Source organism: Theobroma umbraticum, unplaced genomic scaffold (genome assembly GCF_002168275.2).
Source record: "Theobroma umbraticum cultivar Fairchild unplaced genomic scaffold, ASM216827v3 scaffold_4.1, whole genome shotgun sequence".
NCBI classification, from domain to species: domain Eukaryota; kingdom Viridiplantae; phylum Streptophyta; class Magnoliopsida; order Malvales; family Malvaceae; genus Theobroma; species Theobroma umbraticum.
The window spans coordinates 74,645-90,447 of NW_018397258.1; the positions used below are offsets into that span (position 1 = coordinate 74,645).

At 39.3% G+C, this 15,803-nt stretch overlaps 3 protein-coding genes across 5 annotated transcripts; all 3 read left to right on the top strand.

Moving 5' to 3' along the window:
* Positions 1-1,027: 1,027 nt before the first annotated feature.
* On the top strand, positions 1,028-4,410 carry UPM1 (urophorphyrin methylase 1). 3 transcript variants are annotated; one of them, XM_021425680.2, is made up of 6 exons: positions 1,028-1,974; positions 2,127-2,207; positions 2,308-2,377; positions 3,135-3,170; positions 3,264-3,412; positions 3,827-4,410. In XM_021425680.2, the coding sequence occupies exons 1-6, from the start codon at positions 1,423-1,425 to the stop codon at positions 3,971-3,973; spliced, it is 1,035 nt and encodes a 344-aa protein (XP_021281355.1). In that variant the 5' UTR covers positions 1,028-1,422; the 3' UTR covers positions 3,974-4,410. The 3 variants fall into 3 exon arrangements, with proteins under 3 accessions (XP_021281355.1, XP_021281352.1, XP_021281353.1); XM_021425677.2 differs by having other exon boundaries at positions 1,052-1,974; positions 3,135-3,412; XM_021425678.2 differs by having other exon boundaries at positions 1,081-1,974; positions 2,130-2,207; positions 3,135-3,412.
* A 3,736-nt stretch (positions 4,411-8,146) lies between these two features.
* LOC110414025 (FT-interacting protein 1) lies at positions 8,147-11,861 on the top strand. The gene has a single exon (XM_021425081.2). The coding sequence runs from the start codon at positions 8,521-8,523 to the stop codon at positions 11,671-11,673; it is 3,153 nt and encodes a 1,050-aa protein (XP_021280756.1). The 5' UTR covers positions 8,147-8,520; the 3' UTR covers positions 11,674-11,861.
* Positions 11,862-12,220: 359 nt separating this feature from the next.
* On the top strand, positions 12,221-14,634 carry PSRP2 (RNA-binding (RRM/RBD/RNP motifs) family protein). Its single transcript, XM_021424898.2, has 4 exons — positions 12,221-12,592; positions 13,094-13,195; positions 13,283-13,582; positions 14,232-14,634. The coding sequence occupies exons 1-4, from the start codon at positions 12,242-12,244 to the stop codon at positions 14,268-14,270; spliced, it is 792 nt and encodes a 263-aa protein (XP_021280573.1). The 5' UTR covers positions 12,221-12,241; the 3' UTR covers positions 14,271-14,634.
* The last annotated feature ends 1,169 nt before the right edge of the window (positions 14,635-15,803 follow it).

Here is a 15,803-nt window from a genome sequence, read left to right on the forward strand (position 1 = left end):
TTTTCTTGTCTAGCCTCTTTGCAGTTTCACGTAATTGAAGTTCTCTTGTCTGATTATCGAGGATAATGCTGTGCGGAACAGAACCAGTTTTAGGAGATTTATGGTGCTATGATCAACCCTTGACCTTAATAGCATAAGTTAAACTGGTGTTTCTGACGATTGAGCTCCTTGGAGTAAAGCACTAGCCGCTAATATCCAAAATAGGCAGAAAATATCAGGACAAAAATGATTGTATGTCGGTTATAGTGTTAATCCGCAGTTATGCCACAAACCTGCTGTTACCCAAATAAGCATAATGGTCATGAATAAATGTTATGGCTTTTTCAGGACCGGCCAGCAGTGTTCATCCTTTTGTCTACATGCTCTTTGGTTCTTAGTCCAGTCCAGCATGCTTGAAGCTCGTTATCAAACTGGTAACCGGAGGAGAGCTTGTAGTAGTGGTTTACATATATAGTCAGTAACCCATTGCTTGGCTGTTGGGCTCTCAATTGCCATTACCCTGGAAGTTGATACAAAAAGGTCACTAGAAACATGCTTCAAGTATTCTGTTTCATCTTAAGGCACAGTTTATGTCAGTGAAGTTATGTTTAGTCAATTTGGAGCATCGTTGCTGTAGTTGTGAGCTGGGAAACTAGTTGCAATGGGCAATCAGAGTCACAGAGGTGGAAACTCGCATTAGATTAAGGCTTGGGAAGTTGTGGCTTTGCCAATTTTTAACACAGTCTAGAACTGAAAATCCAAAACCCAACCAACATGCGAATCCGAGAAGAACAAAGCCCAACTTGACCTCTAGGCTCTAACCCATGCATGTTATTATATTATGTACGTACTATGGTTACATTCCTTATATGCCCCTAGCTAGAATGAATATGGACCGAAGCTGGGACCAGATTAATGAAGTACCATTAGTTTTGTTTTGTTTTGATTGTTTTAATGAAAAGGTATTAGGAGAAGGGCCCTCAGCAGCCACATCCACTCGTTGTTGTGGGCTGCTGCCTCCGTTTTTGAGCTCCTCGTTCGGTCTACAACTGTTGCTGCAGCTGGAAGACTAAATTAACCATCTGCTGACACGTGTCCCAACCAGACGTGGGCATGGCTTTAGTTTAAGTGGCCTCTTCTTTGCTTTAACTACGCCTCGTCCAACTCCGAAGAAGGCACGGCAAGACACGACAAGACAAGACTTAATAGTAAAAAGAGACGTCCCCTTGTGCCCCAAAAAGCTACTCTCTAATCTCTATCGTGCCTCCTCATCGTTCCCAAAGTACACACGACCCCATAAAAGAATTCATTCTCACCTAAATACTGATCAAACCCAAACTCTCCGTCCCTCGCTCTTCCTTTCTTCTCTTTTCTAGGCGGAACGTAACAGTCTGTGTTATCGATTTCAGTCTCTGCTCTGCCTTCTAACAACACCAAATAAAAATGGCCCTGCCCTATAACCATCACTATAAGCTTTCGCTCTCTTCTCTCTTTTCAGGGAAACCCAATTCTTCACGTTTACAACCCATTTGTTGTTTACAGTGTAATTCTAGTGTTTCATCCTCACCATTTACGGAGAAGCACTCGTTGCAGAGGTACCTAAGGGACCGCTGGGTCTACGACAACAACCAGCAGCTATCTCTTAACAATGATGACCATGCTGCGTCTTGCTCCATCCCGCCCGATACCGACTCCATCAGGGTAAATGACATCGCTTTGCAGCTGCCGGAGCTCAGGAAGTTGCTCCAAGTTTTAAAACACAAGAGAGAGAGCTGTGGGGGCCAAGTATCCAGGAACGGGCCAGGAAATGTATTCTTGGTGGGGACAGGACCTGGAGATCCCGACCTCTTGACAGTAAAGGCTGTCAGAGTCATACAAAATGCTGATCTTTTATTGTACGATAGGTTGGTTTCTAATGCTGTATTAGATTTGGTTGGCCCTGACGCCAGGCTTCTCTATGTCGGCAAAACTGCTGGCTATCATAGCCGAACCCAGGTAAACTTATTCAATTTCTCGATAGTTTATGGCTATTAGATTTCTCTGATTTTCCTATACAATTGATTTGTTACGGGTTGGTGTTTTCTTGATTTCTTTTGAGCCCTACGGTTTCGCAATTGGGAAAAGATTGATTTTTGGCGCTGTTGTAGCAGGAAGAGATACATGAGTTGCTTCTGAGTTTTGCTGAAGCTGGAGCTACAGTTGTTAGACTTAAAGGAGGGGATCCACTGGTGAGTCATTCAAACAATTGCCAACAATTTTTTCCCTTAAATTAGTAGAAATGCCTTATCAAGTCTGGTTCTTTTTGGAACAAACTATTGCGAATTTTAGGTATTTGGAAGGGGTGGAGAAGAAATGGACTTTCTACAACAGCAAGGGATTCAGGTCAAAGTTATCCCGGGTACGGCAGTGTACACCAATCTTCATAAACTGCATTAGCAATATGTCATGGATAGGTTTCTTTGTTTCTTAAAATTGAATGACTATGAGGCAAAAAGTTTGATGATGGAAAAGAATTAACCATCCTTGACTGACAGTTCAAAACTGTAATCGTACCATTTTGATGAACATTTTGTTTCATGTCCTCAATTTCAATAGCGGCTGTCAATGTCTATTGATTTTCATGATGTGGACTTACCTTAACATTTTGTTTTTCAAGGGACTTTTTTATCATGCTAACCCTTGATTAGCTTTTCGAATTTTCTCAATGAAAATTGTCAATTTTCTCAAAGGAGAAACTACAAAGGAGATGAATTGTTTTTCGCTTTGCTTGAAACAACAGTGCACATAGAGAGGGTAAAAGCAGAGATGTCTTGATCATATGTCCTGTATCCCAGAGGCTGTATTCATAATATTCTTACTTAGCTTGTTTGAAAATAGTTTCAATATAGATGCTAGAAAATGTTTTGGATGAGGAAAGGAACATTTTTCTCATGGGGGATGGCATCTTTTTGAGGTACTTGTATGATGGTTCATGCATTTGACCCAATGCACAGAAGAATTAAAACTTATAGACAATTTCTTCAATCCTGAAGGTCCTGTTCAGAGTTCTGGTTTAAGAAAGATGTTTTGCGTTGAAGAAGTATTGAAAATCATATTATAGAACTGAATCTATCAGAAATGTCTTTAAACTCTAATATATGCTTATTGCCATGCAGGTATTACTGCTGCCTCAGGAATAGCAGCAGAGTTGGGTATTCCTTTAACCCATAGAGGCGTTGCAAATAGTGTCAGATTTCTCACAGGTCACTCAAGAAAAGGGGGAACTGATCCTCTTTTTGTTGCAGAGAATGCAGCTGACCCTGATTCAACTTTAGTGGTTTATATGGGCTTATCAACCCTCCCGTCTCTAGCATTAAAGTTGATACATCATGGTCTACCACCAGACACACCAGCAGCTGCAGTTGAGCGAGGAACCACTCCTCAACAGCGCATGGTAAGCATATGTTATATGTGATGTGTGTATTTTCCAATTGATATTTCAAACTTTTAAACTAAATGTCCGTTATTTGATTTACAACCTTGAGGGGGGAGAAATCACTTGAATCATTTAAACACGATGTCAGAGGGGACTCTTAATTTCCTTGTATAAGGATGTGCATGATAAATATAAAATTTTATGCCAACATAAAATTTGTATAGTTACGTAATTACTGAACAGAATAAATTCCCAGTCTATTTTGTGCTGGTATAAAAGTGGAAATATAGTTGGTACAATGACATTGGTATAAATTTTGTATTATTATTTATTTTGTCAAAAATAGAATAAAATCCCAGTCTACTTTCCATGAGATTTTAAATCTTGTTTTGATGGTGCCAACTAATTATAGTTGTTTTTGCAATGATACAGGTCTTTGCAGAAGTGAAGGATCTTGCTGATAAAATTAAAATGGCAGAGTTAGTGTCACCAACACTAATCATTATTGGGAAGGTTGTTGCACTTTCACCATTCTGGCGGCAGTCTTTGAAAGAAGAATCCTGTTTGGTTGAGGCCTAAAAGATGTCTATGAGGCAGCAGCTTAAAAAGTTCTAATTATGAGGTTGATCAGTTTATTTTGGGATGCAAAGAACAAGTGAGGGGTCAATTTCTCGGCTGCTTCAAGATGTAGGCACAAGCAGTTTTGGTTTCTTGGACTTGTTAATTTTAACAAGCAGCACCAAATATCGGTACAAATCTTGTTTAAGAACTTGTTTAAAATCAGTTGAATTTCTTTCTGGGAATTTATATATTTCATGGAATAGAGCTGGTTGCGTTGCTGCCTCCAGTCAACCGGAAAATGTAGCCTTCTGTTCTAACATTTTACATTTGAATTCTTCTGAATGAAGAGTAATTTCATAAAATTTTGTACTTTCAACCAATGACTAGTAACATTTGTTACTCAGTAAATGTTGTTGAGGCATAAATTTATTTACACGATCTTCTTTCTGAGTCAATTTTGTAAAGTTAAAAATACTCAGATGTTACGGCAATGTTCTGTTGTTTTGTTACATTATAGCTGCACAGTGTTGGCTCTCTTAAAGCAAGTTCAGTAACTTGAGTAATATGTGAGCTTGTCTCCCGCAGCCTCTTGTTTCTTAGTTCTTACAAAGATCCTGCCTTCTGCTGACAGCTGTAGAAATTGGCCTCAGCCCAAGTGTACAGTCTACAACAAATATATTGTTTTTGTCTTCTTTTTTCTCTCTTTAATTAAGTAATATATTCAAAGATACAACAACGAACAAAACATCATCTGTTCCTGAACAGAAGAATCAATACAGGCAAACTAAAAGGAAAAGTTGATAAAAAAAAAAAACTCCGATACCAAGTGTTGGAACCAATAGCAGACCATAAAAAAAAAAAAAAAAGACTTCCACTTGACCCAATTGGAATCGTTAGATTTTGCGTGAGTCTGCTATGTAAAACTCCATGCAAAGTCTGTCTGGTATCTTCACAACTCACTCTTCCAGAAATACTGATTACAAGCGTGATAGATATGAATTAACAGGGACGTAGCTCACCACAATAGGAGCTCCTTTGACTTTGGTTTCAGTTTTCTCCGATGACCATTTCTCCATGCTGGCAACTTGTGCATCATCAGAAACTCGCGAGGAGGTTTGGGCAGAAAGCAACTTAAAAAAGCCGAGACTGAGAAAAGAGACATTGCGGTGCGTGTCGTGAATGTTGATTAATTTGTTGAATGAATTGAATTGATGTAGTGGGTGCTTACTGCTTTGCTTAGCTGAGTAAAAGCAGGGACGAGAGACTGAGTTGCAAATACCTGAAGGGTAAAGTCTTCTATTTATAGGGCAATAAAATAAAAAATGGAAATGTTGTTGATAATTGATATGCTTGCAGACCAAGGAGAAAACACCAAACACCTTGGGCTTCAAGGCTTCTTGTCAGCTGCGGCCGTGGTTCGACCAAAAGTCAAGGATCCAGTGTGGTTAGGACGAAAGTTCCAAACACTCTCTTGTCGCACCGCAAGGTAAATAATGCATCAAGTGGAGTTGCTTGCTTGTCTGGTCAAGAAAATTTGTCAAGAACAAAAGTACAAGTATTTGATATGATCCTGCCAAATGTCGGTCACAATTTACTTGGATACTACCACCAACTGGCAATTACAACTCAATTTTATTTTTGGGTTCAATTTTATCTATCTTAATTTTATTATATTGTTTGATGCAAAACTCATGCATATGGCAAGTTAGTCAATGATATTATACAGTAGCAATCAAGTAGGGAGGAATACTGCAGATTGCTGACAAGCTTCTCCACTTTTATAGATATGTTGATCATATTTGGACACTTCAATCCTTATTTTAACATAAATAAAAGTAACTTTGAAATGGTGAGTTTGAACTTGCAATCGATTCTTATCAAAATTTATACTATATAGTTTTGCAAAATATTGTATATAATAATATAATACTCAAGGCGGCTTTTTTACTTTAGAATGATTTTAACAAGAATTTTATCCGAGGAACGGATATTTTATGTCATAATTTAGGAATTTAAGCAATTTGTCTACCTCAGAATTTCTAAGTAAAAGGAAAACATAAATGTCTTTGAATTTATTCTCGAAATTGTGAAATAAGGATACACAAACACAATGCAAATTTACAGAAATACAATTTAAACAAAGACTACAATATGATACTGAGGTTCTCATTTACACGCCAACATATTATTAGTGGGATTTGCGTCGGTGATGAGCCATTCACCGTGAAGCATGAGTTGCAGTCTGAATGAATTGAACAACCATGATGAATAAGTATCTTCTTGGTACAACTACAAGCGAGAGGTATACGAATTGGCAGGAAAGTAGGAAACTATGACTGGAGCTTTGGATGATTTCCGTTTGGAAGAAGAAGACGACTTTTTGACAAGATTTGCGCCATTTGCATTGTCAGAGACTCGTGATGATGGCATCAAACATCTGAAAATGGCGGAGAGCGGGAAGAAAACCATTGGTGTTTGCTTGTGTTGTGTGTTGCAGAATATGAATTAGTGAAAGGCTTTGTATGCTTAGATGGAGATGAAAATAATGGGAGATGGACGGAGATGCTCCTTGATTTTAATATATAGTGGGATGAGGCGTGTGTGTTACAATTCAATCGACTTGCGCGACAAGCTAAAGACTACAGAGATAATGTTTTCCAAGTTCCAAGATGGTTCCCTTGCTTTCCTTAAAATATCAAGCTTTTGCTGACTTTTGCCACCTGCTACTGCCTCTTGTCCAATGATTGCAAAAGCCCAAAGTGGTCAAGAACACGTGGTAGAGCAGCTTCACTGGACTGGACATCTGAAACACTGAAACATCATTAGGAAACATACGTATCCATCTATCCATCTCTCTGTTCGAGTCTGGGACGAGAAACACTGTCAACTTCCGACCAAAAAAACTCTTTTAACTGTTGCTTGTCTCAACCCTCAACTGAACTGATGCTTTTGGCTTCTATTTTTCTCTCAAATAAAGCACGGTAATCTCATTAGCTTATTGGTGTACTACAGTAGTATTATATTTAGCAATCTTCTTCCAATTTTTCTGACTTCTTAAGTATATCATTTTGATCAATAAACCCATAAATCTTCCTTTACTTTCAAAATCATTTTGCAATTGCATGATGATGCTGATAACTATATATATATATATAGTTTTCGGTTTCAGTTGCAAACACAGAATCTCACCCTGACATCCTCTCTGTTAAAATCCTCCTGAGAACTCCCTGTGTTTGGTTGATGGCTCTAGGAAAGATATAGACAGCTGGATATTCAGAATCCAACCTTGTAAAATGGCTCTAACCTCTAAGCAAAGTATCACGAAGCTGGAATCCATCGAGATTGAACGCAAACTTCTTCTATGCACTCTTTTCTTTTGCTTTTTTTTTTCAGTGCGAGATGAACTCATAATCGCTTAAAAACCTCTCCACCCTTCTTTTCTTCATGGTACAGCTGGTTGCCTTGTTTTAATTAAGGCTGTTCTTAGAATCAAACGACTTAATTATGCAGCCCGAGGATAGTCATTATGAGGGTGAGGCTAACTTAATCAAAGATGGAACTAAGTTGGCTACACACTTTGACAGTGGTTCAGGTTGGACCAAATCTGAAAGTACAATAATAAACCAATGTTAGTTACTAGTACAAGAAAAGAAGAGAACATACATAGTAAGTGACACGAAAGGCGTCTTTTGGCTTAGGCGCTCCTTGCTTTTTCTCCCTTTCAGCTCACTTTGTACCTATTATAACTCTTTCTTGCATTTGTCTTTGCTGTGCACGGAAGAAAGGAATGCCCATGAGCCATATCAGACTTAATTAAATTCTTAAATTCATTTCCATTCTATTGGCCAGCATACCTTGACTAAATGCTAAAAGGATTCACAGTAAAATATTGTTTCTAAGATTGGCAAATAGAAATAAATCTGAAATTGTGTGACTTGTTAATTATATGTTGGGGAGCTATGCTGTAAATTGTGGTAATCCTGAGACAACAGCCCTGGATGTGAGTTATGGGAATCACATAATCTCTGAAACAATTTAACCTTGTTCACATCGGAGGGGAAGGGCAAAAGCATAACGAAATAAGATCAGTTTCAGCGCTTAGCACAGGTACTGTGCAGTAGTCAATCTCACTAAGCAAAGTATCTCTTTATCATCTCAGATATGGCTTCAATTGACATTAATTACACGTTTCGAAGTTCGGTCACTGAGTGGTAAAACTCAAAGAATTTCAACAACAAGCATTCACAAATAGTTAAAGAGTGCCAGATATTTATTGCAGAGACAAAAAGGAACATCAAACGTTCACTTTCTCAATTCTTCGATTTTATGCTTTCCCTCCTTTCTTACTTGCAATCAGCAGGGTTCCACTGAACTCAAAGTAAGCTTCTCCAACAAAGCATTCCTTTCTTCAACAAGACGATGCTAGCAGAGAACCTTAACTATTCCATCTTTTTATCTTCTCCTTCCTTCTTAGAACTTCTTTGCTTCAGAATCGAGTTTGAGATTTCTTGTGAGGAGCTACTACGTTAGCTTCTTGCAGCAGCAAGCAACCCAGAAAAAGGAGTATGAAACTGGTTGTTGAAGTTGTGGATGCTCATAATCTTATGCCCAAAGATAGTGAGGGGTCTGCTAGTTCATTTGTGGAAGTTGATTTCCAAAACCAACTAAGCAAAACTAAAACCGTTCCTAAAAACCTCAACCCTGTTTGGAATCAGAAACTTTTCTTCGATTTTGATGAAACCAATGACTGCAATCACCAATCACTAGAGGTCTCTGTTTACAATGAAAGGAGACCTGTTCCGGGTCGAAATTTCCTTGGTAGGGTAACAATTCCTTGCTCGAGCATTGTCAGAAAAGGCGAGGAAGTCTATCAACAATTTCAACTAGAAAAAAAGTGGTTTCTCTCATCTGTCAAAGGTGAGATTGGCCTGAAAGTCTATATCTCATCAGAATCTGAAACAAAGTCCCCTCCTCCCTCCCCGCCACAAACCCCGCTGTGCAATCAACCACTACCATCATCACCACCAACTTCAGCCCCTGTTTCAGATAACACCAACTGCAAAACTTTAGCAGCTCACCAAAAAGCGGTTGTTGCTGTTGGCACTGCCAAATCTAGTTCTTCCATTGTTCCGATTCAGAAATTCAGTTCTTCTACTGCAGCAACCGGTTCGAGAGGTAGTGATCCTTCCAAAGCGCTGAAGGAAGAGATCAAAAAATCCAGTGAAGGGACAGTAGAGATAACTCCGTACGTACATAAACACCAAGCACTGCAACAAACAAGCCTACCAGTGGAGAAAAGGGCACACAGCGTGCAGTTTACCATGCAATCTGTGAATGCAAAAGCCCAGCCTGGTGACCAAGAGGACTATAATCTGAAGGACACCAATCCCCAGCTTGGTGAGCGATGGCCTAATGGTGGAGCTTATGGAGGAAGAGGATGGATGAGTAGTGAGAGATTCACGAGCACTTACGATCTTGTTGAGCAGATGTTCTATTTGTATGTGAGGGTCGTAAAAGCCAAAGATTTTCCTCCCAGCTCCGTAACTGGAAGCTGCGATCCGTATGTGGAAGTAAAGCTGGGGAACTACAAGGGAAGGACAAGGCATTTTGAGAGGAAAATGAACCCTGAATGGAACCAAGTGTTTGCCTTCTCAAAGGACCGTGTTCAATCCTCATTACTAGAAGTTTTTGTGAAGGATAAAGAAATGGTGGGCAGAGACGATTACCTTGGAAGAGTAGTTTTCGATTTGAATGAGATTCCAACGAGGGTTCCACCCGACAGCCCATTGGCTCCGCAATGGTACAGACTAGAGGACAGGCGTGGAGAAGGAAAGGTAAGGGGAGACGTGATGCTTGCTGTTTGGCTGGGAACTCAAGCTGATGAAGCATTTCCAGATGCATGGCACTCAGATGCTGCCTCAGTCTATGGAGAGGGTATTTCTAATATCCGATCAAAGGTTTATGTGTCACCAAAACTGTGGTACCTAAGGGTGAATGTGATTGAAGCGCAGGATGTACTGCCCAATGACAGAAGCCGCCTCCCAGAAGTTTTTGTAAAAGCACAGATCGGAAACCAAGTGCTCCGAACCAAGATATGCCCAACTCGCACAGCCAACCCACTCTGGAATGAAGATTTAGTTTTTGTAACGGCTGAGCCTTTTGAGGAACAGCTTTTCATCACTGTTGAGGATCGAGTACACCCTTCAAAGGAGGATGTGTTGGGGAAGATAAGCCTACCACTCAGCGCATTAGAGAAGCGGCTAGACCACCGCCCAGTGCAATCTCGCTGGTTCAATCTCGAGAAATACGGTTTTGGTGCCCTGGAAGCTGATAGGAGGAAAGAACTCAAGTTTTCCAGTAGGATTCACCTGAGAGTTTGTCTTGAAGGTGGATACCATGTGCTGGATGAGTCAACAATGTACATTAGTGATCAACGACCAACGGCAAGGCAGCTTTGGAAACAACCAGTTGGGATATTAGAAGTGGGCATTTTGGGTGCACAAGGGCTCCTCCCAATGAAAATGAAGGATGGCCGAGGGAGTACAGATGCCTATTGCGCCGCTAAGTATGGCCAGAAGTGGGTTCGTACCAGAACCATTCTTGACACTTTCAATCCCAAGTGGAACGAGCAGTATACGTGGGAAGTTTATGATCCTTGCACAGTGATAACATTGGGAGTTTTTGACAACAGCCACTTGGGGGGTGGTGAGAAACCAACAGGGAGCAATGCAGCACGAGATTCACGAATTGGAAAGGTACGAATTCGGCTATCAACTCTAGAAGCCCATCGGATTTATACGCATTCTTATCCACTGCTCGTCTTACACCCACATGGAGTGAAGAAAATGGGCGAGCTCCAACTAGCATTTCGATTTACAACTCTGTCACTTGCTAACATGATCTACATTTACGGGCACCCCTTGCTGCCTAAAACGCATTATCTACATCCATTCACAGTCAATCAAGTAGACAATTTGAGATACCAAGCCATGAATATTGTTGCAATGCGGCTTGGCCGAGCTGAACCACCTTTGAGAAAAGAGGTGGTGGAATATATGTTAGATGTGGATTCTCACATGTGGAGCTTGAGAAGAAGCAAAGCTAATTTTTTCCGGATCATGTCACTCCTCTCTGGTATCATTTCTGTGGGTCGATGGTTTGGCGATGTTTGCGATTGGAAGAACCCCATCACATCTGTCCTAGTTCATATTCTATTTCTAATTCTGATTTGGTATCCGGAGTTGATTCTCCCGACTCTATTTTTGTACATGTTCCTTATAGGAATATGGACCTACAGGTTCCGCCCAAGGCACCCACCTCATATGGACACAAAACTTTCATGGGCAGAGGCGGTACATCCAGATGAGCTAGATGAAGAATTTGATACCTTTCCAACTTCCAAATCCCATGATATAGTTAGAATGAGATATGATCGGCTTAGAAGTGTTGCAGGGAGGATTCAAACGGTTGTGGGTGACATAGCAACACAAGGGGAGAGATTTCAGTCTCTGCTGGGGTGGAGAGACCCCCGAGCTACCAGCCTTTTCATTGTTTTCTGTCTTTGTGCAGCTGTAGTGCTGTATGCGACCCCATTTAGAGTGGTAGCTCTGCTTGCTGGTCTGTATTACTTGCGGCACCCCAGGTTCAGGAGCAAGCTGCCATCTGCACCCAGCAATTTCTTCAAGAGGTTGCCCGCTCGAACAGATAGCTTACTGTGATACTGATATCCATACTAGTTGTCTCAAGGTGTGCTACAGCCTACAGGATAACATCGATCCTAGATTAACTGCTTTCTTGTGTGAAGTTAAACAAATGTTGTGTCTAAAATAATGACTAGTATTTTTACTTTTCCATAAATTGTTCCCCTACATTGCAGTTGCAGTTATAACTTATTCACTCTTGACTTTTATTTCACCTGTTTTTCAACATGGGGTACTAGATTTCGTACCGCTGCTGGATGGGATGGGCACGATTACCTATTTACTCATATTCTAAACATATTGATTTTTTTTTACTTTATACTCCATACGACGGTCTCCTACTTAAATCCATACTATTTTAATTAATTTGATTTTTCTTTTTTTTTAAATTATTTTATCAAATTAAGTTTTAAGATGTACATATATATATATATTATTTAAGTTACAAGCGTTACACAATTAAATATACGATACTATTTTTATTTTCCGTCCCATTATACGGAAGGTAATACTTACAAGCGGGTGAGTCACAGCCAAAGTCCCTCAGCGGATAATGGGATAAAACCCCTGCCCTTTTCCGCGCCGGATGGTAATAGTGTTCCCCAAAGCAGAGGAAATGGCTTCAATATCATATCTAATATCAACACCAGGTCTCCCCAATCCAACGAAACTCTCCCTCACACTCCAATCCAAACTCTTTCTCCAAATCCTCCAACCAACGACAAATCCATTTGCCAATTTGCCTCAAAACCTCCTCTTGAATTCACGTCCAAAGAAAGTTAGGTTGTTTGCGGTGGCAGAAGGGCAAACCTCAGTGGTTTCCTCCCCGTCTTCTGAGGCTGCCAGGAGGCTTTACATTGGCAATATCCCCAGAACTGTTAACAATGACGAGCTCACAAAGATTGTTGAAGAACATGGCGCTGTTGAAAAAGCGGAGGTGCTTCCTTTTCTATTGCTCCTCCTGCCTTGTGCATATTACTTTGTTTTGCCATTGTGTTAAACTTGTTCTTTTCCCCTCCTTTCTTCCCCAGTTTGCGGCTGGAAAATGGATGTTGCGTGTTTATTCCCAAATTATGTTAGAATTCAATGACCTGCACGGAACTTTTCAATATTTTTCACTTCGACTTTTGAAGTTAGCTCCATCTTCTGATCGCAGACAGGATGTGTCATGATTCTTGTGGATTTTTCTAATTGGAATATGAGAGGCACTAAATTAGTTGATTTGGCAGAATATAAGGATAAAATAGCAACATAAGTTCATAACCGTTAGCTTTAGCATTGAATATATGTAGCTTAATAGCCACTATTGGGACTGTGTGCTGCCTGCTGAAACTTGACGAGCCACATGAGTTATAGTATCACTTGATGAGAAAAAGGAGGACAGAAAAAGGGTTCTAGTCTTTCTGAAAATGGTTGTGTGCTTATGTTTTTGTTGTAGGTGATGTATGACAAGTACTCTGGAAGGAGTCGCCGATTTGCTTTTCTTACGATGAAAACCGTGGGGGATGCAAATGCAGCAATTGAGAAACTAAATGGCACTGTAAGCCTAAATCATACTTTATTGTTCCAAAACGATGAGCAGACATATGTTGTTCTCTGTTTTTCTCATGGTGATCATTTATTGAAGGAAATTGGGGGGCGTGAGATCAAGGTAAACATCACCAAGAAACCTCTGCCACAAGTGGATTTGTCTCTCCTTCATGAGGAGGATTCTCAATTTGTTGATAGTCCCCACAAAGTTTATGTGGGAAATCTTGCAAAGACAATAACCACAGATAAACTCAAGAAGTTCTTTTCTGAGAAAGGGAAGGTACTTAGCGCTAAGGTTTCACGGGTTCCAGGGACCTCAAAATCCAGGGGATTTGGGTTTGTAACATTCTCTTCAGAAGAGGAAGTTGAAGCTGCCATCTCTGCTTTTAACAATTCGGTAAGTTGTTCACCGCTTTTGCCTTGATTTTTGTTGGACATTGGATTTGTAAATTACCCCCTGATGATGCACCAACCCTGATGTGCAATGGTTCCATAAAAACTTACATGTTCGTGCAATCTTATTCTTGCTTCTTATTGTTATTATAACACTGTTTATGCTCATTCCAATAACTTGAGAATTTATGATTTCTGGATTTATTAAGAAAACTCTTGATTTGTTGGTGGTAACCATTGGCCTGGCAGTTGCCATCTCCTTTTAGCTTATTGTCTCTTGATCAAACATGCAATTTTCATTTGATAATCTCAATCTATCAAACATATTCCTCTGCTGATATCATTTTTGGAAATCTGTTGTCCATGCGTGTGTGTTCTTCTAGTTCGGCATGCTATGGATCTTTCATTCTAGCCAGTTGATGCCTCTTGTCTCATACCTGTTATATAGTCTTTGGATCATCCTTCATAACAAGCGATGAGTTATGGCTCAAATGGTGTAATCATTTGATGTTATGTTCTTATACGCACAATGCATCTCGATAAGTCTGTGATGAGCTTCTTTAGTCCTTTGATTTTACTGGTAAGATTCACATGGACGGACAACTGCAATATGCAGTTGTTTCTTACTGACATAAAATGGTTTCTTTTTGCAGTTGTTGGAAGGGCAACAAGTTCGTGTAAACAAGGCATAGAATGGTTGGCACTGGCAGCTCCATGGCGGCTAGAGGGGGTGGTTTATCAAATCCTGTATCCATTTCGTTGCAAATTAGAGTGGTTGTTTCTCCTTATTATAAAATCAACTTTGTTAGTGCCATTGCTATAGAAAATTCTGGTTTTTTTTTCTGTCATGAGGTTCTGTAATTATATGTGGCAGAAGCTTAGTGGTGGGAATAGAGGATGAACACATTTCGTTTGGGAAGTTGATGCATATGTGATTTTTACCAAAGCGCAAAGTTGATTTGTTACTATGTCCTCAACGCTTCCCTTCTGTTCTTCTAAATAATACAATGCGAATCCTCTTGGAGCAAAAATTTAGACCCAAGAATTCGTGTTTCATGTTTTAAGTGTTGTGTAAATATAAAGTTTTAATATTTATATGAATAAATATAAATACGATATGATTAATTAATTTTAAAATAGTTTTACGTGTATTTTTATTAAATATGTAATAATATGATATGATATGTTTAACAAATTTCTTTTTTAGAGTCAAAAGTTATTAGAATTTAATCAAATGAAAAAACCATTTTCACCACATATGGTTCATCAGAGAATTTTTAATATCAGGTGTTGAAACATCATAGAACATATAATCATCAATTATGTCAAAACCTTTGTTAGTCATCCAGTCGGCTAACACATTTTCTTCTTTAAAAATATGTCGCGCTTTAACTTCCCGTTGGCCTTGAAGGAGCTGTTGAATGGTTGGAATAATATCAGAGTTAGCCCATGGCTGAAAGTGAGATGAATTGATAGCCTGCAAGACTAATATACCATCCACTTGCAGCTCAACTTTCCGATATCCAAGTTCCCAAACTAAACATAGTCCCCGGTAGGGACCTCGCAACTCTGCTCGGTAGGTTGTGCATATTCCAAGTTCAGAGACGACTCAATAAGTTCAAAGGTGCGAAATATTCAAATAAGGCATTTCATAACTCTTAAGCCTAACAGTAAGGCTTTTTCAATCCCTGACGTCAACATTAGTTAGTTTACTTGTATTAGAAGCTAAATTAAACAATTTACAACAAAAGCAAAATACTCTAAGTCTTCTGAATAAATTAACCATCTTTTTTCATTCATCTTCTCATTTGTCAACTTTTGAATATAGCATAAAGCTGAAAAATGTTTTGAAAATTCATCTTTAGGATAATCTTGCATCTTTTTCTACTAATAAATCTCTTAAATTTGTATCAATATTTGTCCATTTACTTGGGTCATAAATATTTTTAAGAATGCAATCATTTAAATTAATAGGTTGATCTGCTTCATCATGATTTCTATAACCATTTTAAATCTCCTCGTAAACCTCTTGTTCTAATATTTCATCATCATCTAACTTTTTAAGATCATTAGCACCGGAGCACTTGGCTCATTAGGTGGTGTACGGTGCTTGATCCCCCGGTTGATTCGAATCTCTCCTCCTTTAATTATATATATATATATATATATATATAAACTCTTTAAAATTATTAACTTGTTCATTTAAGGGACAATCATTAATAATT

What these genes read in the sequence shown, in the direction of transcription:
- UPM1 (XM_021425677.2), top strand. Translation starts at nt 1,423, where the DNA reads ATGGCCCTGCCCTATAACCATCACTATAAGCTTTCGCTCTCTTCTCTC. An exon ending in GCTATCATAGCCGAACCCAG is followed by an intron (nt 1,975 to 2,126) that starts GTAAACTTATTC and finishes GCGCTGTTGTAG; the next exon opens with CAGGAAGAGATACATGAGTT. An exon ending in TTAAAGGAGGGGATCCACTG is followed by an intron (nt 2,208 to 2,307) that starts GTGAGTCATTCA and finishes TGCGAATTTTAG; the next exon opens with GTATTTGGAAGGGGTGGAGA.
- LOC110414025 (XM_021425081.2), top strand. Translation starts at nt 8,521, where the DNA reads ATGAAACTGGTTGTTGAAGTTGTGGATGCTCATAATCTTATGCCCAAA.
- PSRP2 (XM_021424898.2), top strand. Translation starts at nt 12,242, where the DNA reads ATGGTAATAGTGTTCCCCAAAGCAGAGGAAATGGCTTCAATATCATAT. An exon ending in GCGCTGTTGAAAAAGCGGAG is followed by an intron (nt 12,593 to 13,093) that starts GTGCTTCCTTTT and finishes TTTTTGTTGTAG; the next exon opens with GTGATGTATGACAAGTACTC. An exon ending in TTGAGAAACTAAATGGCACT is followed by an intron (nt 13,196 to 13,282) that starts GTAAGCCTAAAT and finishes CATTTATTGAAG; the next exon opens with GAAATTGGGGGGCGTGAGAT.